Consider the following 24686-nt stretch of genomic DNA (forward strand, 5'->3'; position numbering starts at 1 on the left):
AATGTTAGGTTTTGTGTTTAGGTTTGCCAATGTATAAGGGTGGGGGTGGGGGGTAATGACCTGGAAGTGATAGATGACCATGACTTTAGTTGTACTAATAGCATGCATGTTACGTCTGCTAAAAAAGAAAACTGTTTTCAAATTTAGGCTCAGTTGGTTGGGAGGGAGGTACAGTATCCAATTCAAACAAAGTTACACTTTTCCTGATTAGACCAAACCCAAGATCATCATCATCTGGAGTCCCTAAGTTTGCATATGCTGGGTGGGGATGGTGGGTGGGAAAGGGGCTGACAGATAACAGAGGGGAGATTAGATTAGATAGCTACCTGTTGCTCTATGACAAACAATTGAAGGACCCAGAGGGGTCATCCTAGAAAAGAGAAGTTGTAGCACATGATGGCTTTGCAGTGTCCTTAGAAATGTGGAAGGATGATTAAGTGGAGGAGAGTAGATGTATTCTGGAATAATTCACATGTCAGAACTGGGACCAATGGGGATGGTGATAGAGAGTTAGGGAGACTTCTTCTGTTTTACAGATGAAACATCCCCAGTAAAAAGAAGATTGTAACAGTGACCTTTTAAAGTGGTTCTTCTACCATAAGATACCTTCAGTGAGATAGGTATAAGAATAGATAAAATAAGTGGAGACTTTGGGTAGGGGTTTGCACTGAATAATCTTTAAAGCTTTATTTTAGTTCTGAGATTTTCTGTTGAATTTGAAATTCTAGCCGTCTTCTTAATTGGATTTAGTTCTAATACTGGAGAGCTATGCAATGGGTGAGTAAGAATAAGCTAAGTTATGTCACCAGGTTCTTAAGTAACCCTGGGAAGAAGGGGTGAAGGCTGCTGGCTTGCCAATCCGTTTGTTTCCTTGGGAGAAATGGAAGAGAAATAAGAAGGCAAGGGTCACTGTTCTAGTCTTAACAGGACCTTTTAGTGAACAGAGTACTAACATTTGTTAGGAGAAAGAGTCTTTAACTCTGAAATGCCTTAGGATGTCCCTGGCTAAGGATTATCTATAATAAAGAACCTAGGATATATGGGGTCTCACTCCTTAGAGAATGTCATATAGGCTGCACAACTTTCTGGGGGTATATAATGGTCTGTTTATCAGTTAAACCCTCACTGCTGTGTGAGGAACTTCATGAACCATACTCAGTAGAGTCCTCATATCTTTTGGGCCAAAACCACTAATTCAGCCCAGGAGGGACCTCTCTCTGCTTCCTCTGAATTATTTGATGATCTCTTCCTTGTAACATTTAGCAAAGCTTATCATAGGTAAGATCACTGTTTCACATTAATTTGATGTAGTAATCCAATCTTGTGTGTAAGCTCAAATCTTCAACTCTGCCTTACAAGTAAATAATTAAAACCTTGCATGATTAAAGTTAAGCAAATAGTTATTAAAATGCACAATGGATTTTTGTCCCCAAATCTCATTTTTAGGTTGATGGTTCCCTGAAAGCATTTCCCATGGAAATGTATTAAGGCTCTGAGTAAGTGTAAATAACCTATAAAAAAGTACCTCATTATTGCTACTGTGGTATGCAGGGTTCCAGTTTGGGGCATCCAGAATTTATGTACCCCACCAGTGGTGGGAAGGAATGTCTATCCTACCCCAAGCCTTTGATGGTGGCTCAATATTTAGCACCATGCTAACAGTACTAGGCACATGATAATTTTAGTTATTTTCTTCCTTTTCTTCCTCAACCCCCAACCCTAGCCACTTTCAGCTGTTAGAAGATTAAATTTCCCATGGTAAGAAAATCCAGATTTTCATAATCACTGGAGAATTTTCTGGTAAGCTCTAGAAAGGTTCAGACAAATCCTGCTCTGTTCTCCCTTGCAGAGTCAAGCAGAGGCCATGGCAAGTATGATTTTACTCTATGCAAGACTTCTTAAAGGTAGATGACAGAAATGGAAACATAGTGATGTGATTACTTAGTGACTTAAAAAATTACTTGATACAATTGGCCTATTAGGAAGATAAAGCTGATGATATGTAGAAAAAAATACCCATGTGAGGGAAACTATCCTTCAGGAGGCTGGTGGAGTGACATAGATGATAGCTTATGAGGTGGTTATGGTGGCGGTTCTATTAATGAGGAAGAAGCAAATCTCAAAGCTGTTTTGTAGTCAGTGGAGCATGGTGACTAATTTGGAGAATGAAGGGAAGGAACAGGGCCGAGTAGCCCAGAGCAGGAAAGGAATGTGATACCACGGAAGGAGATGGTAGAAGAAGTTCGGGCAGGAAGATGCTGTAGAGGTTGTGAGGTTTGTGGTGATACACAGCTGTTCCAGGAGAAAGGGGCCCATGTGCTGCTGGGAATAAGGATTGTCCTCCAGGGCAATGCAGTCAGGGTCAAGGTCAGAGTCCAGAGGAGGGATGATCTCTAAAAGAAGCAAAGGAGACCACACAGATAGAGTGAACGACACAAATGTATACCTTTGGAAAACAGTGTTCAAGGTCCCCTACTGTAACATTGCAATTAAAAAGCTATTATGAATAATGTACAATCAGAGACTGTGAAAAAATTAATTAGTTCATTCATTTTTATTTGAGAATTAGAAAATATTGGCAAACAAAAAAGAAAAACTAGTGCCCCCAATCCCACAACCCACAGATAACTATGTATATTTATTTAATTACCATTTACATTTAGGAATGTATCCTATTTACGCTTTTCCTGTGTGCCTATGCAGTAAGTCAAAAATAGTATTCTGTGTTTGAATATATATTGTAAAAGTGGGATCTAAACCAAAATGTACAATTTATTTTACATACTGAAGTCCACAGCAAAGTAACACTGGACCTTGTGTCAGAAAGCAAGGAACTTATTAAAGAATGATGGAATTGTGTCCAAAGGACAACTTAACCAATGTGAAGGCTTTCCCATTGCCTAAAAATTTGATCATAAATGAGAATAATGACTGACCATTGAAACCCATTGACTCATGAATTCTTAATGATATTAAAAAAAGAAAGAAGAAAGCTGGACAATTCTTGTGTGACGTCTCTCCTGTGGGTGCTGTTAGGTAGCAGATGGGACTAGAGTCACCTAAAGGCTCAAATGGGGTGAAAGGGACTCATTCAGGTAGCTGGCAGTTGATGCAGGCTGTCTGCTGGGACCTCAGTGGAGTTGTCACTTAGAGCCCACTCATGTGGTCGTGTGGCTTGGGCTTCTCACGGCCTAGCAGTTGTGTTCTGAACACTCAAGACTGAGTGTTCCCGAGGCTTAGGAGGCCAGGCGTCACGTGACCTCACTGCAGGAGACCCAGAAGTCTCTCTCGCCCTGCATGTTGTTGGTCAGCTGAGTTGCTAAGGGCAGTCCAGATGCAAGGCGGGGAAAATGAGACTCCACCTCTTGATCTGTGGAGCATTTTACACATACAGGAAGGGAGAGAACTGATGGTGGCCATCTTTGGAGACTGTCAACCACATCTTGATTTGTGAATGTTAGGTAACATTATCTCCTTGCTATGATGGATATGATGGATAAGAATTTAACTTTCATACTTCTATTTCTCTTCCCTTCTGCTGTCCAATATAGTTTAAGTAATTTTCATTGCTTTACGTCTCAGTTCCTTTCAGAACTTCAGTTTCTGGTTCTGTAGCACCCACCTCTTGGGACTTTTTACGGCGAAGGTGTTAGTGTTTCTATCCTTCCTTCATTTCTCTGGTTCCCTCTTTGCTCCTCAGGTTCTGTCACTTGTACTGTACTTGCATTTTTTCCAAGATTTAAAAATATTTACCTTTTATTCTGTAATCATATTAAGATCTCCTCTATATCCAGTGGCTCCTACGCAGAGTTCATTATGATTATATTGAAATAGTTTACTGCACAACCAGGATTTATTTCCTGTCTAATTTTGCTTGGAGTTTCTAATTGCCTTCCTTTTTTTCTTGCAGCATTTGCCTTTACCATCTATTTGAGTTCCATATTTTCAAGGACAACATCACATCTCTCTAGTCATTTGTTCCCAGATACCTGCTCTTGGAGCCCTCCATTCCATGCTCCTGTCTGAACAGATTGCTCTCTAGGTCTGCTGCCCAGTGTCCTGGGCTCCCTGCCATTACTTTCGTAGTTTGGGGCCACTGTTTCCTGGATCCCGTGTCTGTCTTTCTTGGTTTACTTACTCACCGTGCTGCAGCATAACCCCAAATAATATCCTAAGGAAGAGTGTAAAGGAGGTGAACTTGCTAAGTCTTTTGTTCTGAAAATGTTTTTATTCTCCAGCCATCTGGTTATATCATTATCTCTGTTGGTGGCATATGGATATGTAATAATGTTTAACCAATTCCCTATTGTTATGTGTTTAGGTTTCACTAATTTACATAACTTGAGTGAGTATCCTTCTATCTTTATTTTTGTGCCCCCACATAATTATTTCTGGACAAGTGGTATGTATATTTATAAGAATATTGACATGTTCTGCTAAAATTCCCTTCAGAAAGGTTAACCCGTGTCCTCAAAAAGATGTATGTGTGTATGTGATTTAACTGGTTAATGTGTAGGGATTATTATGTGTAAATGGTTCTTTTCATCAAGAGATTGGTTGATTTTTGTTGTTTGATCTGTTTGTTTTTGTTTTGTGAATACTGGCAGTTAATAGGGCTCAGGAACTCTGAAGGGGCTAGACCAGAATTTTCTGAGCCTATTTGAAATGGTACCTAGAAAGAAGATAGACATGTACTGTCTTTAAATATTTGAAAGAAATATTTACCATATGAAATAGGGAATTTGGATTGCCAGGATCAGAAGTAGAATTGGCAGGCGGAAGTCAGAGGGCAGGGTATAATATAGTTCTGGAACGTTTTTGCATAGTGATCCCAAGCTTCCTTAGGAGATGCTCCCTCCTCACCATGGAGTCGTGCAGGCTGAGGGGCAAATCAGAAGAGTTTTGGCAGATGGGATTTTAAAAATCTGTGGGTAATAGAACTGGCAGTCTTCAGAGACCATTTCAACCCTACTGCACTGTGAATGGTAATAAACATAAAGTTGTAAACAGAGTTAAGTTTGGGCTGGGTGAAGTATGATTGTGCAAAGTGAGGCGCAAAGTTGGTATAATGTACTAGGTCAATAAAGCAGGCCAGTTACCCTTAGAAATATTTATTTTCCTTTTCAAACTAGATTTTGTCTGCAACAATTGGGAGGTAAATAACATTCTTTTTGAGGAGTCATTTGTTGACACAATTTATCTTTTATAGTAAATAACAGTAGCAAACCTACATTCAGTCCTTACTAATTATGATGGTGATCTGTCTTTATTATCATCTATTCCTCATCATCATTTCAGGCTGGACCCCTGTGTCTTGTGTAGGTAACAGTTTATTAGAAGTAAAGACTTCCACCGAGGCAGGAAGGAATAAGCCCTTTTAGGACTTGCTCTTAATCTTCTTTAATCTTTTTTAAAATTACAGTAAGAAAATTGTCTAGTTCAGTTTCACTTTTAACTAGAAAAATTTTTTTTCATTTTTTTGAGTGAGTGTCTTTTCTATTCGGTATTTTTCCTGATTGCCATTAGTGTGCATCTCATCTTAGTCTCTCATCAGTGCTGTCATAAAGATGGTATTATGCCTGTTGCATAAATGGAGAAACTGAAGATCAGGTCACTTTGTCCAGAGTTACCCAGGAGAGCTACGTGTGCATCCTGGCCTCCATACCACAGGCCCATTGTCATTGATTAACTATCCCTGCCTCCCCTCCCCAAATTAAATTAATTAAATTAACTTAATTGCTTGATTATCATAATGTATTGTCTAAAAAGAATCATATTTTAAAAGATTTATAGTAGTCACTAAATATTTATGGAAATTCTACCATCAACACTGGGACATAGTGGTAATATCAGATGGCATTGTTAAACACTCCTATCATTTCATTTACAGTCTGTCATTCCATTGTTTTATAAAAGGGTGGAAACGATGATAGTGGCAGTGGCAGCCATACACTCCTAATAGCAGCTTTATTAAAAAGTTTTTACATAGAGATCTGGAAATGGGGTTAGAGAAGTTCAGTAATAGCCACAAGGTCATACAGCTCATAAAAGGCTCCCTAGTTTGCTAGTGTGCTTATTGATAGTCTGCTTCTAGCTGTTTTCCTTCTGAACTGTAGCTGCTACTGTCTCAAACTCCCCTATGCTTTTTTTTTTAGGTTGAAGTATAATTGATATATAATCTTCTAGTAGCTTCAGGTATACATCATAGTGATTTGATATTTTTATACATTACAAAATGATCCCCACAATAACTGAACTTACTGTCTGTCACCATCAAAAGTTATTACAGTAGTATTGACTGTGTTCCCTATGTTGTACATTATATCCCCATGACTTATTTATTTTAATACTGGAAGTTTGTACTTCTTAATCCCCTTTACCCGTTTTGTTCCCCCCAACCTCTCTCCCTTCTGGTAGCCACCAGTCTATTCTCTGTGTATATGAGTCTGTTTCTGTTTTGGTTTGTTTGTTTTGTTTTTCAGATTCCATATAATAAGTGAAATCAGGAGGTATTTGTCTTTGATTCATTTCATTTAGCATAATACCCTCTAAGTCCATTCATGTTGTTAAAAGTGGCAAGATTTCTTTTTTATGGCTGAGTAATGTTCCACTATATATGCACACATGCCCCACATCATCTTTATCCATTCATCTGTCAATGGATGCTTAGGTTGCTTCCATATCTTGGCTATTATAAATAATGCTGCAATGAGCATAGGGGTGCATATTTCACTTCAAATTGGTATTTTTATTTTCTCTGGATAAATATCCAGAAATGGAATTCTTGGATTGTATGATAGTTCTAGTTTTAATTTTTTGAGGAGCCTTCATACTGTTTTCCATGGTGGCTACACCAGTTTACATTCCCACCAACAATGCATGAGGGCTCTCTTTCCTTTGTATTCTCTCCAACACCTGATTTTTCTTTTTGATAGTAGCCAGTCTGACTGGTGTGAGGTGATATTCCCATGTCTCTTTTACTTGCTGACCCAATTTTTCTTGTCTTGCTTCACTCATCTGAAATGCATCATGCTTTGGAGATTAAAGGTCAGACATTTTTTCTCATAAAAAATTTATGATAACCTCTAATTCTGTTCTGTTGATATATTCACAAAATTAAAATGTAGATTTTTTTTTCCTTTATCCTTTAGAGTGGAATATTAATATTCTCATCAGAGCGTTCTCCCCTACTCAGAAATAGGCCTGAAGCACTCTTAGGATTTTGATTTGGGGGGTGAGTTTGCTTGCTTCACACTGGTGAGCAGGCCAGGTTCCACAGGGCCAGGCACTGTGCTAGTTAGGCTTTGTGGATAGAACAGTAAATATGACACAGGGAATATAGATATTTATAGGGGGTCAAATATTCTTACAGACAAGTAGAGAGATCCGTCAATCACTTTTCTGGAGGAATGTCTACGTTGATAATGCTGTGGGATCTGATGGGGGCATTTGTAAATCTTCACTGATTACAATTTCAGAGAAGTGTGGAGCTAGCTTCCTTAGGACTTAGATCCCTAGTCACCTCAGTTAGGACTGTAGTTTCCTATATCGGAAATAGATAGAGGGCCTGTTAAAACTGGATGGCTGGCCCCACCCCAGGGTTTCTGGTTCCGTAGGTCTGGGATGGGACCCAAGAATATGCATATCTAGCAAGTTCCTGGGTGATGGTGATGCTAATCTGGGACCATGCTGAGAACCTCTGGCTAGAAACAAGAAAATGAACCATTCTCTTTGGGAAGAGATGAGAGAAATTAGGAGAAAGGCCAGAGTGTTATGCCCCATTTTTTCCAAACTCAAGAGAAAATTTCCTCAAGCTGTGGAGATACTGCAATTTGGCCAAATTTAGATGAAAACAACATATCAAATTTACTATTTTTTACTAGTAACTTTTACTAGTTAAAGGATATAAAGTCAATTTATTTAATATTAATTTGGTACTTTGATTAATAGTTACTTTTGATTTTATACCAGTTTGAAAGGAGTTGGAAGAAATAGCCATTTAAACTCTCAAGAAAGTCATAGTACATTTCATAAAAATACTTTGTTTGTAAAATTAACTAGAGAGAAATTCTTAGAATAGTTTCTTAAAAGTTTAATTAAGACATGCTATTGCTACTATGTTATTTCAGTATTTTACATGACTTCGGGTTGTCTGCTTTAATATATTAGAGGTCACATAAAATGCAAATTAAACAAAAATAACACAAATTTCAGTATCAGGTCTTATCTTTGGAAAAACTGTTTATTATTTGAAAGATACAGTAAGTGATTCACAAGGATTTGGCTAACCTTAGGAACACATTAATTCATAATATTTTACAGCAGTGTACTCAGTCATATATTCTAAACACCAGAGAGAGTTACCTAGAATGCCATAGACCTAGAACAATTAACCAGAAGAAGAAACTTGTTAGGAAAAATAGATTGGAGGAAGGGCCGCCTTTAACTGAGGGGAGAATGTCAAAGCTATAAACAAACGAATTTAGCTTTAAGATACAAGACTGAATGTTTACTCACACACGATCATTTTAATGAGGGATTATACTAATAACAGTATTGCCAAGATTTTTATTTCTGGTTTAAGCAAGAATGTCACTAAAAAAACTTCTTTACCTCCCTTTTTTGTCCTTCTAAGAGTTCTGATCTAGTAGTGTGCTCATTTCAAAGCTCTTCTCCCTTGCCCTGTTCACTGAATTAAACTATGCTAAGATGAAAAAGCACAACATTTCTGCTTTTTAATTTTACTTGGATGGCCTACAATTGAACACAATTACTTGTTCCTTTGACCTCTTCTTAACTCAAATATTCCAACCACTTATGTTGGAAAAACCCACCAAAACTTTAAACAAATCACCAAAACTAAAAAATAGGCCCACAAAATACCTAAGAACTGGGAATATGAAAGTCAATTTGTTCTCTGTTATCTTTAAAGTGTATTATGCTGGATGAGTTAGAGAGGTCAGACATATACTCTTTATCCATTCTTCTGTCTCATAGTTGGGAATGTGATTTCAAGTATGTATGAATATGAAAAAGTTCACCTGCCATTTGGAATTCATTATAGTAGAATCCATAATAAAACAAAGATGGGAGTGGCCTGCCCAAGTCTGTCCTGGTTTTACCATTTTACCACTGAAAAGCCCACATCCTGAGAAACCCCCTCCCTGTGAGGCAAATAAATCGTGGCACCTGTGATTTGCAGTTCACAGTGATGGGCCATCATCATCACATTCCTCTGAATGGAGCAACTTCAGTGTGTTGTAATCATGAGCATTAACAGTTATCTTTGACTCTGCCTTTTGGAAGTTCAGATAATGAGGACAGTTATGATACCAACACCAGAATGCCCCACACATCACCAATGAAGAAGATACATTATTATACATATTAAGGTAATATGTTACTATAAATGGATGGAAAGGCATATGAGTTAGGGAGTTAGGTAACCGAAACAACATTCTGCACAACATGCAGAAAAGAATTGGGGATTGGGCATTGTTACAGAATAAATTATGTCCTCTCCTCCCTTCCCCATTCATATGTTGAAGTCCTAAGCCCTAGTGCCTCAGAAAGTGACTTTATTTGGAAACAGGGTCATTACAGATGTAATTACTTCGGTGAAAATGAGGTCATACTTGAGTAGGATGGCTCTTTAAGCCAGTATGACTGGTACCCCTATAAAAAGGGGAAATTTGGACACAGACGGACACACAGGGAAAAGACCGTGTGAAGATCGGAGTTGGACTGCCAGAAGCCAAAGATTCGCAGGAAGTTAGCAGAGAGGTGCAGACCAGCTCTTTCCCTAGAAACTTCAGGCAGAGATGGGCCTGTGTACACCTTAATCTCACACTTCTTGCCTCCAGAACTTCAAGACAGTAAATTTCTGTTGTTTAAGCCTCCCAGTGTGTGGTACTTGGTATGGCAGCCCTAGCAAACTCATTACTGGCCTGGTAGAGAAAGGGATGTAAAAGCCTCTAGAGAGACCGAATCTCACAAGTCTGCAATGAGAAGGCAAGTACATATAAATCAATTTGTACTTTTTTCATCTTCCAGAAACATACTAATGCTCAGTTGAAAATTGCGGGCATTGATGTAGTTTGGACATACCACATCGTATTGTTACTTTGGATTGCTCTGATTGATTCCTTGATTACATTTTATTGGTTGCCTTGATGACATTTCCTGATTCAGAGGTTTCATCTAAAATATCCTATAGGTGAAAAAAGGGGGACATTTTGATAACAGATGTGTTGGTTTCTTTAAGTGTAGAGCTGATTCTGTTGGATCCTGCTGTGATCATACTTTCTATGGTATATTGAGTGATGCATCAAATCACAGCGACAAAAGATGTTCCCCTAGCTTGTACACACTTGGATTTGAAAAATGGAGTTTCAAAGTGAAATTTTTCTTTCTATGAGGATTATAAAGAAGCCCCATAAAACAATGATTATTGATATGCTGTTCAGATACAGATGAGTTTTTTCTCATCTATTGCATACCTGGCAGACAGTGCAAATGTGCTTTGGAAAATTCCATTCAGACTCTATAAACTTCTTAGCAAAAAAACGAAAAGCTATTACCTACTAAATGTCTTCCACACCTTGTATACAACTCTGCTGAAAAGGAATGTAATTTGCTGGCCAGTGATATTCAGGCTTTCATAGTAAAAGTTCTTTCTCACCTTTAGTTTCCTCAGAACCTGCTGAAGCACTTAATAATAGATTTTTTATTTTATGGAATGGAAGGAGACCGTAAGTGTAGACATGTCCCTACAAGATAGTTATGATTGTTGCCAGCAAATGTTAGCCTGCTGTCAAATCATATGTGCAAAGTGTGACGCAAGGAGAATATTTAATTTGGAAATACATTGAGGATGGGAATACAGAAAACTATTAAGGTAAAACAGATATTTATGTACTGTTTTTCTAAAACTGATGATTGTTGAGAAGGCCATAAGGAGCTAGAAAAGGCTAAACTATCTGTACCAGAGTTGTTTAATGTTCTGTGCAGGCTGTGACAAATACTCTTTGAAAAATGGCTCATTTTTTGGAAAACAGGCTGCTTCAGAACTCAGAAATGTTACAGGAAAAGAGTAGCCACATTAAATAGGACTGTCTTTACTAAAACTGTAACTTTTTGGAATCCATCCAATATGCTTTGGTGTGTTTAAAAATGACAGATATTTTTAAATGGATAGCCTGTATGATGAATTTATGCATGCAAAGGACTTTACAAACAGCTGGTCTGCCAAAACAAGCCTGTAGACACAAGTGTCTTCATTTTTTTAGAGAACTGGATGCCAAATTATTATAACTCTAAAAGCCTGCTATTGCTAATAAGTAAAATCTTCAGTATTTTATGATCAAACACTGTTGTTAAGAAAATATTTAGCTTAAGGTCATCATATTGGACTAATACCAGTAGTGTGGGTTTCTAAGAGCAGAGCTACAACTCAAAGTGAATATTACATTTGACTCTAGTTGTTTTACCCCTGGAAAAAAAAATGATATCATAAAGGCTATAGGCAGTTCAGAATATTATTGGAAAAGGAAGCAAGGAATGAAAATACCCTACTGTACCATGGATAGAAAGATATTACTTTTTGTTAAATGTAGGTAATGGTTTAATTAATATTGTATTTACGTTTTCCTGTTAAAAAGTCTTACATTTATGGTTCTTAAAAACATGCAGTAATATAGCCTACTATATTTAAATACCCGACAAAGTTAAAGTATAGAAATAAAACATAAAAGTATTACATTTTTCACACATTTTATTTAATTAGTCTACTTAATTACTACTAATTCCACCATTAACGAGTCATATTGTTTTATTTAAATAAGAGGATTTATTTTAACAGAAAGGTAATACATAATTACTTTTATATAATTACTTTAATAACAAAATAATATATAATTTCAAATATATGTCTAGTCTTTATATTTCTATGTAAAGTAGTAACACATGCATAATTATTCTCATACAATGTTATGTGTTTTGGGACTGTGTGTTTTGGGGTTTGGCTGTATCTAAAAAGATGATCACCCGCCTGTGCACAGTGCTTCTCTTGCCCACTGTCTATTTCTGTGGCCATCTTCCTTCCCTTCTTTCTCATCACACATTCCAGTCTCACTAAGGACAGTGAGTTTGAGATTACAAAAAGTTTTAGATTAGTTTTGGAAAAGCTAATTCTTATAATCCAGGTCTGAATTTTTAATCCCTAAACTAATTTACATGAAGTACTGAAAATCTTCAAATAAATTCATTCATGTTTTAAAAAATTGCTTTCTATTGTTCCATTTGGAAGGCAAGCATGATATAACTGGTAGAAAAAGAGTTTCTGAAGTTCCCATGTGTATCTAATGTTTGGGAAGCAGGACTACTGCCTTCGGTGTGTAATCATTATTCTAATTTAATTGAAAATGCTGGAATGACTCCATTTACATAGTAACAATTCTTAAATTTATAAATTTTTGGAATGTATACTTATGATTCTTTTTCTAATGTTAATTCTGCTATACTTTTTCTATTATTAAATTGGTAGAATGCATTAGGCATTATATTCATGAATTCAGAAAAGTCCTAAAAGTGTGTTTTTAGGATCTTCTGACTAAAAAATATATTTTTCAGGTCAAATATGATAAATAAGATTTAACATGTGTTGTTACATTCGGCAAATATGCATCTGCTGGCAGGCTTATTGTAATTTAGGATAAGTAGACTTTTGAGATTTTTAAGGTGCATCTATCTGGACATAAAAATAAGTCCTTTTAGGTATTTAATTGCTATAAAATTTCCTTTATTGCTAAAATTCATACCCTTTGATCATTATTTCTACAGTAATTTGAGAATGCTCTCAGTAGTGGCTGCTTGCAGAATTCATTGGTTCAATGTGAAACAATTGCTTGAAATATTTTTTTTAGTGAACATTATATACATAAGTGTGCAATATACTTTTTAAAATATTGTAGAATTCGAAGGGCAATTCTAAATTCTCATGAAGAAAATCAGTTTAGCATACTATCTGTTTTCATTATGTTCTGAGAAACTATTGAATTTTTCTTTCATATTTAGAAATTTTGACATGAATGTTATCCCTGACACTTTGTGTTTATGTTTTATCATCTACAGAAGGACGGAGTGCTAGGATACATTGGGAATTTTCGCCTGCTTTCAGAACTCTCCAGCCCTTTTGTGAATCAACGGTAGGTTATTGATAACATTAATTATTTTAAACTTGTGCAGCTATTTCTTTAATTTGAGGAATTTTTTTCTATGATCCTAAAGCTACTATATAAAAATGAGAATATGTGCTATGAATTATAATCACCATTGTACAGATGAGTAAGCCGAGCCTTGGAAAGTTTGGAGAAACTTATTCACGATTCCTTAGCTAGGAAGTGGTCCTGGCTTTTGAACCCAGCTCTCTTTGCACTATGACAAGGCTTTATTATATTGGGTTCATCCTGGATCCAGTTCATTTTCCTGACACCAAGTTCTTCCTGTTCCCAAGTTCTGATATCCACATTATCTTAGTCTCCCATTAAGAAAAAATAGTCTTTTTATTATAGAATTATGGAAAAGTTGAACATACAGAAACTCTCACATACCCTTCATGTAGTTGCCCCTACTATTACCATGGAACATTTGTCAAAACTGAAAAACCAGCACTGATACATTATTACTAAGTAAACTCCAGACTTTTTTGGATTTCATCAGCTTTTCTTTTAGTGTTCTCCTTTTGTTCTAAGATTCAGTGCAGGGCGCCACATTGCATTTAGTTGATGTGTCTCCTTAGTCTCCTCTGCTCTGTAACAGTTTCTTAGTCTTTCCTTGTTTTTCATGACCTTGACAGTGATAAGAGTAGTGTCCAGTTTCTTTGCAAAATGTCCTCAAGTCTGGACTTGTCTTTTTTTCATGACTGGAAAGAGGTTATGGTTTTTTGGGAGGAATCCTACAGAGATGAGGTGGCCTTCTTATCACATCATATCAGGAGGTACCTGATTGTCCACATGACATCCCTGGGGTTGTGAACTTCAGTGTGTGGTTTAGATGGTGTTTGGCAGGTTTCTTCACTGTGAAGTTTTTCTTTTTTCTTACTCTGTTCTTTGAAAGCAAGGTGTGAGGGATAGCGCACTCTTAGCTGGTGAGGGAACAAGGAAATTAGGCACCACTTCCTGAGGGGGGTAGTTGCCCTTTTTTGACAATAGATATATTGTTATCATTTTCATTGTTATTGTTATTGAATGCATATATTCAATATGCTCAAAGCTAGTAAACACTGGAAGGGCATAGTTTATATTTGCTTTCTCTACTTCTCATATTTTTTTGCTCTTAAATCCATTAAAATTCAGCTTCCTCCTCTGTCATTTTGCTGGAACTCTTTGATTAGAGACACCAACAACTTCCAGTTCCAACTATCTAGTGAACTCTGTTTGCCTCTTTACTGTCTCTCTCTGTGGACGTGATGCTGTTGGTCACCACCTTCTTCTGCTGCCTGACCCCTTTGTTTTCGTGACACTTCACTTACCTGTTTTTCATATTTCTCTGAGCATCTTTTCTCAGTCTTAGTAAGAGACAGTTCCTTATATGCTGGTGTTCCCCAAGGTCTCCTGGGCCCACCGAGCTTCTCTGTCCTTCTCCGTGGGTGAGGGCTGCTTTCAAGGGTTCAGCTATTACCTATTTACTCATTTTGGCTTAATGGATTATAATGGACTGTATGTGACAAGCTGTTCAGCCTTGTCATTCACTGGCTCTGACCTTGGGTAAGTTGTTTAACATCTGTGTACTACAGTTGCCTTCTCTGTAAAAGAAAAAAGTACATCTAATATCACCTGTTTGTAATACAGTCAAGTGTTTTGTTCTCCCAGATGGTTCATCAAATTCAACATGTTTAAAATGGGATGCAACATATTTCCCTCCATATTCTCTTAGAGTCTCTTGTTCAGTGTGTGGGCTGGCCATTCTCGGACTTACCCCTGCTTGACATGTGGGAATCATCTTTGACTTTCTCCCTCATGTATATTTGGTCCATCACCAGGTCCTATTATATCACATCTTAAATATTTCTGGCCTTGGCCACTTCCTCTCCACCTCTCCTGTCCATGCCCCAGTTCATTGTCTCTGGCCTCAGCTTGTACCAGCCTGTAACCCTGTACTGCCCAGTACAGTAGCCATAAGCTACACGTGACTATTTACACTGAATTTAATTAAAATTAAATTAAAATAAATTTAGTTCCTCAATTGAACTTGTAACAGTCCTGTGGGAACCTGTTCATTATTACAGAAAGTTCTTTTGGACAGTGCTGTTCTAGATCAGTGATCAGCAAGCTAAGCCTGAGGACCAAACCCGCTCCTGTTTTTGTAAGTAGACCTTGTTGGAGTGCAGCCACACCCACTCGTCTACCATGACTTCTTTTGCACTTGTGACAAAGACTTCATAACATCCAAAGCCTATCACCTTATGTCTGCTCTCTGGCACTTTATATGAGAAGTTTGCAGGTCCCTGCTCTCAACTTGTCTGCCTGCTGCCAGTCCTGTTTCTCTTTTATCTCTCTTTGATATTATTGTCTTCCATGGTGATTGGTCTAAAACACAAAAATGAATATGTGGCTCCCCTGGTTGAATCCCGTCAATGGCTTCTGCTGCTCAAAGGATAAAAATGGGCTTTTTAATGTGACACAGAAAGCTGTCCAAGTAGAGAGAGCTGTCTTATCTCTTTCTGCCACATTTTCTTTCAGAAATTTCCTCTCATTCCAACTTGTCCACCTGCTGGAAAGGCCTGCTGGCTTCTTACTCATCCTTAAAGACTCAGATTTATTTCCATCACTAACCCCATCTCCTTCTGTATAGTGGTGTCCCTTGCCTATACTTCCATAATAGCGACTTGAAGTCATACCATTGATGATTAATAATTTTTGTTGTAAAGTTCTGTCTCTTTTTTTCTGTTTCTTATTCATCTCTGCATGTCATAAGGTCAAGGGCCAAATTTTGTTAAACTTTGCATGGTCCAGCATCCATACATTGTCTGGCACATCATAGCCATTTAATTGTTTTTTAAATGAATGACTTCTAGGAGGTGATCAGTTAAGCATTAGCAATGTCTGCCTCTTGCATGTGATTCAGATTATACAATTTTGAAGCAGGAGAAAATTAACTTTGACATTTAAAAGAACTTCAATTTGTTTTTGTTTGAAACTCTTTTTGGGAAACTGTATAATTAGAGATAGTTTAACTCTTTAATATTATAGTAAAAGTTATACCATACTGTTTTCCAAAAGCTTTAAATCATTTGTAGATTAAGAAAATGGGGAGTGTTCATTCTAATTGTTCATTAGAATATGAACAAGAAGTAGCATAATGTAGCAGCAGAGAGATCATGACAAAATTGAGCCCTGCTACATAAACACTGTTAGAGTTTTGTGGTATTTTTATGTTCTTTCTGTTTTATAGCTTTGTATAATTTAAAGAGGCACATAGAATGCATGTGGTGGGTATAAAGTAAAAGAAGATGGAAATAAAGGTTAGACACCTGGGCTTCAATTAAATTTCTGCTGTTAAGTTCTACTCATGTATCAGATTTCTTTTCATAAAAAGTAACTTAATGATGGTAACTGATTTCTTTCTTAAATGCCCTTAACTGTTATGAGGACATATTTATGACTTGGTCTTAAAATTAAATTATTTACAAAACTTTGCACCTGTGTTCCTTAGTATGTTCAGTCAGTATTTATTGAATACCTTCTCAGTACCTACATGTCCAAGGCCCTGTTTTAAGGGAGATTCAAGTATTGTGTCTGGCGTCATGTCTATGTTTGAGAAAATGGGACTTAAAAATATAAAATAATGAGCTAGCAAAATGAGACATTGTGTCAAAAAGGGCAAGAAAAACACCATATTTATAGTATAAAACAGCTGTTCCCAACCTTGTTGATCTAAAAAATGATTAAGGATTTGAATGAACTTTTACTTCCTGTGGGAATATCTGTTGATATTTACCAGATTGGAAATTAAAACTGAGACATTAAAAATATTTATTAATTCATTTAATATAAACAATATTTCCTGTTAACATAATTTTTTTGTGTGAAAAATATCTACAGTGCCAAAGTGAAAAAAAATTAGTGGGAATTATTGTACATTTTTGCATATCTCTTCATTGCCTAGCATGATAGTATTCAGCTAAATTCTCAAGTCCACTTTTGTTTTCAGTCTATGAAATGTAGTTTTGGTTGAAGCATATGAAAAAAACCCTGCCTCTCAGAGTTAATGTAGTAGGAAAATGGAGGGATAATTAAGCAGCCTTTTCAAATAATTGTGCATATTCCTCTTTAGTACTACACTATAATATACCAATAAGTATTTTCTTAAAGGTTAGTTAAATGTGGAATCTGAAACTATGTCAGTGAACTTTTTGTAGACTCTTAACATTCAAATCCCTTGGTCTCTCTTGTGCTTTGAATCTTTTACCCATGCAGAAGTTTGTATCATCATGCCTTGGTCATTTGGAAATATTGGTTGTCTGAGTTATGTAGGTCTTCCAAACATTGGTGCATTATTAGATACTACTAAAAAACTCAGATTGGTTAATATCACCGCTGATCTCTTTAGAAAAGTTCTTAAATATTGGCAGGCTAGTCAACTCTCAGTGGCAGATAGAAATTTTCCAAAATATTGATTCCCATTTAGAAGTTCAAATTTTTTTACTGGCAACAACCACTGTGGAGTTTCTTCCCTTTGATCTGACCAATTTACTTTGTTCATTTCTGAGAAAGTACATACCAAATACCCAAGTCTGAATATCTGTAGTTTGTCAGTCAGTCTTTCAAGTAAAAATGGTGTTCTGTGGAAAAAGCAGGTAGTTTAGCTCACAGTTCAGATTGTCATCCAAGGGTTTCTCCTCCCGACAATCTTTGCTCCTTGTGGAAATGCTTTATGTGCGTGTCCCATTTTATCACAGAATATTATGGGAGAGGGTGGGGGTGACGGGATGGGCATTGAAAGGTACCAACTTCCACTTACAAAATGAATAAGACACGGGAATACAGTATACAATATAGGGAATATAATTATTAATATGTAACAACTTTGTATGGTGAAATATGGCAGCTAGATTTATTATAGAGACTGCTTCATAATGTATATAAATGTTGAATCACTATGTTACACCTTAAGTTAGTATATTACACCTTAAGTTAGTATAATGTATGTCAACTACATGTCAATTTTAAAAAAGGACATGTACTCAAAGGTCAGGCTTTAATAAAATTAAGAATTCTTACTGCTTTGTTAATACATTCTTAAAAGAAACTGGTTCCCTCCCCCTTTTTTATTTTTTTAACTGCAAGTGTGTGGTGGTAAAGAATACAGTAGTTACAAGTACATTCTGTGCCATTGCCATGATTTGCACTAAGATGCCAACAGTTTTACCCACCAGGGCTTAGCACCATCGGTGTTGAAGTCAGCACGATGAGAAAGGTGGATCAAATTTTAATATTATTATGAAAATAGTTTTCCTTTAACCCCCTGAAAATTTCAGGGGTCCATGAACCACATTTTGAGACCTATTATTGATTGATACTTGTCATGCAAGTCTTCACAGAGGAAGTGGGATATATTCTTAAAATGTTTTAGGATTTTTTTAGAAGTTGGTGGGGAGGGAGGCTCTCATTCAAGGAGAAAGGAATGAACATGTTTTTGAAAAGTGGAAGAAACATGCTGTGTGAAAGAGAAACTGCATAGATTTGTAGGGTCAAAGAGTATGTCTTAGGAGGAGGGTGGATAGGCATAGAAGGTGTTGAGTGCCAGGGAGAGATGATTGAATTTGACCCAGTGGACAGTGAGAATGTATTATGGTAGAGAAAGACATTCTGAATTTACTACTGAATAATTCTAGTTTTTGGTATTTGTAGGGTAGGTTGTAAGACTAGAGGCAAAAGGTTGGGTTAGGAGGTTAGCATGCCACTCTTAGCTGTGTGAATGAATAATGTAATTTCATTAGACCAGAAAATAAATAGGAGTCCAAATTAAATTATGGGGATAAAGAGAAAATAACAAAATTGAGATTTTGAGGGATGAGAAGGTAAAATTGGTGATGGATAAGAAATTAGAGATAGAGAAAAAGGGCAAGTTTAAGATAACCTTCACCTTGGATCTGGAGGAATGGGCCCATTAAAAGTGAGGGGGAATTAGAAAGACCAGGCAGAAAGGTGATTTTGTTTTGGAGATGTTGGCTAAGAGGACAAGCAGAGCATCTGAGTGGAAATGTTGGGAGAGGCAGAGAATTTCAGAATGATCAGGTGTTGGTGACATTTGAAGCCATGAGAGAAGATGGTATTGAAAAGATAAAGTTGAATGTCTGGAATTGAATAAGAGAAGGAAGAGTAGATATAATGAAGGAATAATTTAGAAGTAGGAGGGAACTCAAAGGAACATGGGCATGGAGGACAACTTTTCTAAAATTAAGTTCCTGAACTCCTAAATTTCCAGTTAATATTTGTTAAGTACAAATATTTACATGCCTGAAAGAATTACACTTGCAACCAAGATATAACTAGGTTCAGCTCACAGACCAGTCTCTGTGTACAGTCCCAGAAACAGTTCAGCATCCAAATCCTTGGCGTTTTTCCAAGGATGTCAACAAAGATCCAGTTTGTTACTCACAGCAACACTTCTTAAAATTCTCTTCATTCCCCTTGAACTCACATTATCTCCTGGACCCTGCAGCTCACTCAACCTCTGACTCTCAGCTCTGAACTCTTAAAACTCTCTGAACCAGTACCATGTAGGTACTGATTTTTTGCTCCAAACCTTTTTTCTCACTTTTTTCTTTCTGTACCTACAAGTAAATGCTCTCATCCTTTCCAAATGTGAAATACACCAAATAATACCTTGTTTTTACATTATTTGCAGTTAGTACCACACTGCACAATTATCTCCCAGGAAACTTAAGCTGAAAGGCACAAGTTCCCTGAGAAGGGCAGGGAGACGAGGAAGTGCTGGGTGACCAAACACAGGCTCTTCTCTGTGGGGCTGGGGGAGGGTGACAAACACAGATGATTTGCTCTCTTCTTTTATACCTGAGGGTGGTGGGTAAAGAAGTGTTTCCTCCTCCCCTTCCTTCCCACATGCATGTTGTTCTTCCTCCTCCTGCCTCCTTCCTGCTCAGTTTCTGTACATATACTCACAGGCTGTTAGCCTGTATTTCTTGGAATGACTGTTCTAGTCAGATAAGAAGAGGTTGATTCCAACAAAATAGGTGGTCCTTCTAACATGAGAGAGGAAGATAAAGACAAAGAACATTGTTTCACCTTGAATGAATAACTAGTCACATGGAAAACCTGGTAGAAGATAAATATGGTGATTATACTGTGAAGCCAAAGGGAAAGTTCTTTACATCTAGATTTGCAGATGATCACCTTTCCAGACAACCAAAAATTTGGGAAGTGCTTCAAGAATGGGAAGTAGTAAATATAATGTAGGATTTGTAGCATTGAAGAGAAAAGACTAGAAAAGTAGAGTCAAGAGAGACCAGCTGGATTTTTATGGACCTTAAGGTAAAAGACACTGAGGACCAAAAATTGTAATGGCAGCAATGAAATGAAATGAATCAGTGAAGGATTAGGAAGAATCTTAGGAGATAAAATGGGCAGGGCTTGGTTATAGACTGTAGAAATAGTCTGGAACAACTCCAGGTTCCTAATTGGGATAGCTAAGTCACTGGTGATTCCAGTCGTTAAGATTGGGAAGATTGGTAGGTGCAAACTTCCAGTTGTGAAATCAATCAGTCATGGGGATATAATGTATAGCAGGGGGGTTGCAATCAATAATATTGTATCAACTTTGTATGGTGACAAATGGTAACTAGATTTATTGTGATATGTTTGCAATTATAAAATGTGGAACCACTGTGTACATAAGAATCTAATATGTCAGTTATACTTAAATTTAAAATAAAGTCTATAAACCACACCAAAAAAATAAAAAGTTTTCCACAGAAAAACCTGAATTTGCACAACAAAAAAAGCAAACATGTAGATGCTTGTGGCACCCCAACACACCAACTGTCCTCAAGAAATGCCTTCTGGGTTCTTTGTAGTTTTATGTAGCTATCTGAAATACGATCATTTAAATTACACAAACCAGTTTTCTGTGGCTCAGTGTTACATGTGAAAGCTTGCTTTGCAAATTCCTTGATTTTTATATTAAAATGGAGTTTATTCAAAAAAATGAATGGAAATGTTTCTTCTCATCTGTTAAAAGATTGAGAGGATGGGAAGAGAAATAGGGAGTTTCTGTGGTGGTGGTAATGGGGGGAGAAGAGGAGGTTAATCAAGGAGTGGGGTTTTGGTTTTAGGCATATTTGAGAATCTGTCATTTGCCAGATGGGGGTGCTCAGTAATAACTTAGAAATGTGGAACCACAAGTATTGCTTTAGAGAGGACTTGGAGTCAGAGATTTGTGTCAGGGTGTTGAACTCCTGAGAGTAGATGAAATGGCCTTGGTAGTGAATGGAGAAGGAAATGGTGCTTGGGAGGCACAAATATTTAAGGGACAGGCAGAAGAAGTAGTGACTGAGAAAGTGTAGTTGGGGAATCAAAACAAAATGGTATCACGGAAATCAGGATAGGAGAGAGGGAAGTATGATGTCTGGCAGTGTCATAGCCTAGGCTATGGCCGCCTAGGATGAAGGCTAAGAGGAATCCACTGTCTTGGTTATGGGGAAGCCACTGGTGACTGATCTCTTTGCAGTCTTACTGTACTGGGTTCCAAAGTATAGCAAGAGTATCTCTGAATATACTGCTGACTTCCCTCCCAAAATGTTTGATAGGGAAGACAAGCGGAGGAGAGATTTTGAGATTTAAGTGAGCATGTTATAAGATAGAAGAAAAAAAATCTGTAGATAGGGAACTAGATGGAACAAGGGAAATGGGTAATAATGGATAATAATAAGTCCCAGAAGGTGGGGTGGGAGCCAGAGCATGGGTGAAGAAGCACAAGAGATTCTTCTTCAGAGTATAAAGGTAAAGATGACTGGAGACAAGTTTTGAGACAGGGTGAGAGTTTGAGGAATTCCTGGTTGATGGACTGTATGTAATATCTCAGTCCTCTGATAGGATTTAGAAGTAGAAGAGAACGAGGAAGGGAAGTGATTTGAATGGTGAGACAAAGGTTTGGCAGCAATTATATGGAGAATGTGGAGTTAAATAAAAGGAATGCCAAGCAAATTTGAGAAGTTCACTGAAGTTCAGACCTCTTTAAATTATATTTATGCCATTTATCTTAATATCAGTATCGGTGAGTAATAATAGCTTTACATTGAGCTCTGAGAATGGGGGAGTTCTTACTATGTGTCATAACAGCTTCATTAGCATAAGGGAGGTAACTGTCACTATCCCCAGTTTTGTAGAGATAAAACTGAGACGTGGAGGTCAATAACAGAGAAAGGGAGACCACACAGCTGCTGAGTTGCAGAAGCAGTCTGACTGCAGAGCACAGCACCCACCTTCCCTGTATACCACACTGCTTGAGGACAGCTGGCGTGATGAGAGGTTGGAGATGACAGTCAGGGTGGCTGGCATAGATGAAATGGCAAGACAACCGAGGGTGCTGGTCTGCGTTCTGAAGTTATCTGAGTTCAGGTAGGCAGGAAAGGAAGTGAATCAAAGCCTAGACTAGGCTGATAGTGAGGGATTGAGGGTTGGTAGGTCAAAGAAGAGGTCTAGGTGGAATTGGGTAAGGTGAAATATTGGATCCTGGAAGTTGTGGCTGGAAAGGGATGGGTTATTTGAGATACAGCATTTCTGAACAATCCCAAGGCCACCAGATAGTCAAAGAAATGAATTCAGATTTTCTTAGTTTTTACCTAAGGTCCTATTTCTGCCCCAGGATAACATCCAGGATACCTCATTACATTTAGTTGTCATATCTCCTTAGTCTTCTTTTGGTTGTGACAGTTTCTCAGACCTTCGTTGTTTTTGATGATCTTGTCTGTTTTGATGAGCACTGGTCAGGGGTTTTGTAGAATGTTTCTCCATTTGGGTTTGTCTTATGTTTCTCTCCTGATTAAACTTGGGTTATGGGGTCTTTTGTGGAAGACCCCAGAAGTAAAGTGCCATTCTCATCACATTCTATCAGGGCAACATGACTGTTGATGTTTTCCTTGTTTGCCTGGCTGAGGTAGGATTTGCCAGATTTCTCAATTTTAAAGTTATTCTTTTCACCCACCTGCCTTCTATACTGAGCTCTTATGGAAGGTAGTTGTTGTGCAGAGCCCCCCACTCCACCCAGGAGTGGGGAGTTATGCTTCACCTCTTTGAGGGTGCAGTATCTACATGAATTATTTATAGTTATTCTGCACAAGATAATTACTATGTTTTCTCCCCCAATCATTGATTTATACATTCACTTAAATTACTATGGATTTGAGAATTTTTATTTTACACTTGGGGTTTTCATCAATGCTACATTGTTTATTTTGTTATTCAAACTGTTTCAGCTTTGGCCATTGCGAACTGTTTCAGTTGGCTCCTGTAACACATCTTCATCAGTAAGGATTTTTAAAAGCACTTCCTTATTTTCTGACACAAAAAAAATTTTCTAGATTCATACTGTATATTCTCTATCCCAGCCTTAGAATCAGCTATTTCTCATGGAGGTCTAGTTCTTTTAGTTGGAGAATGGTATTAGAAACCAAAATCTGGGCCCTGGGTGTGCTCATTGTTACTGGGGCATCATTGTTTCTATGCCCTCCCAACTGACAACTTGTTAATGTAACCTGTGTATACACACATACTTAAAATTATTTCTGTATACATTCACCTCTATGTAAGCTGAACATGAATTCATACTAATGTTTTCACTCTAATTCAGCATCATGTGGGTCAGTCTAGCTTCCTCCACTCACTTGTCTGTAACTTTCCTCTTCAACAATGAGAAACCTCATCCTCACTTCACCACCAAACTAATTTACTTGTTTGTTAAATGCCAAAATACGTGTGTATAATTGTTAACATGTTCCCCAGGAGTCACAGCTTTACCAAGGAGAATACTAATGTATAGTTTCTTTTGTTTTTAGTTTTAAGAGTCTCCATTCATTTTCAGAGTTACTTAGATGAGGACCTGTTTTTACCCCCTGCTCCCTTCAGTAAGGTTATGTCCTTTATTCATAATGCAGTTAGATTCTTTTGTCACAGTCTACATTTGGTCCTGCATCTCCTACCCTCCTAAATGATGTTTTAAAATTTGCATACACTCTTCATGTTATTCTATGGGTTTTGATAAATGTATATCATCATGTATCCAGCACTATGGTATCATACAGAATAGTTTCACCACCCTGAAATATCCCCTTCGCTTTACTTACTCCACCTTCTCTCTCTCTCCCTGAGCATCTGGCAACCACTGATCTCTTTTCTGTCTTTATAGTTTTGTTTTTCCCAGAATGTCATATAAATGGAAGCATTTTCACACTAGCTTCTTTCATTTAGCAATATGCATTTAAGATTCATCCATGTTGTTACACAAATGGTTTGTTACTTTTTATTGCTGAGTAGTATTCCACTATATGTATATATCATAATCTGCTTATCCATTCACCTGTTGAATAACATCTCAGTTGCTTCAAGTTTTTGGTAATTATGAATAAAGCTGTTGTAAACATTTGCATGCAGGTTTTATATAGGCAT

The 24686-nt window shown here is 37.3% G+C and overlaps 1 protein-coding gene across 5 annotated transcripts in view; it reads left to right on the forward strand.

Annotated features, from left to right (window-relative positions):
* The window catches only part of TLCD4 (TLC domain containing 4), a 59226-nt gene that overhangs the window by 29938 nt on the left and 4602 nt on the right, over positions 1-24686 (forward strand). For 4 of the 5 annotated variants that reach the window (XM_057500448.1, XM_057500449.1, XM_057500447.1 and 1 more), the window contains exons 6-7: positions 13132-13205; positions 23498-23548. In XM_057500448.1, coding sequence (XP_057356431.1) covers positions 13132-13205; positions 23498-23548 — 125 coding nt within the window. The remainder of the gene's footprint in view (positions 1-13131; positions 13206-23497; positions 23549-24686) is intronic. The other variant, XM_036906483.2, reaches the window with a different exon arrangement.

This window comes from Manis pentadactyla, chromosome 4 (genome assembly GCF_030020395.1).
Source record: "Manis pentadactyla isolate mManPen7 chromosome 4, mManPen7.hap1, whole genome shotgun sequence".
NCBI lineage: Eukaryota > Metazoa > Chordata > Mammalia > Pholidota > Manidae > Manis > Manis pentadactyla.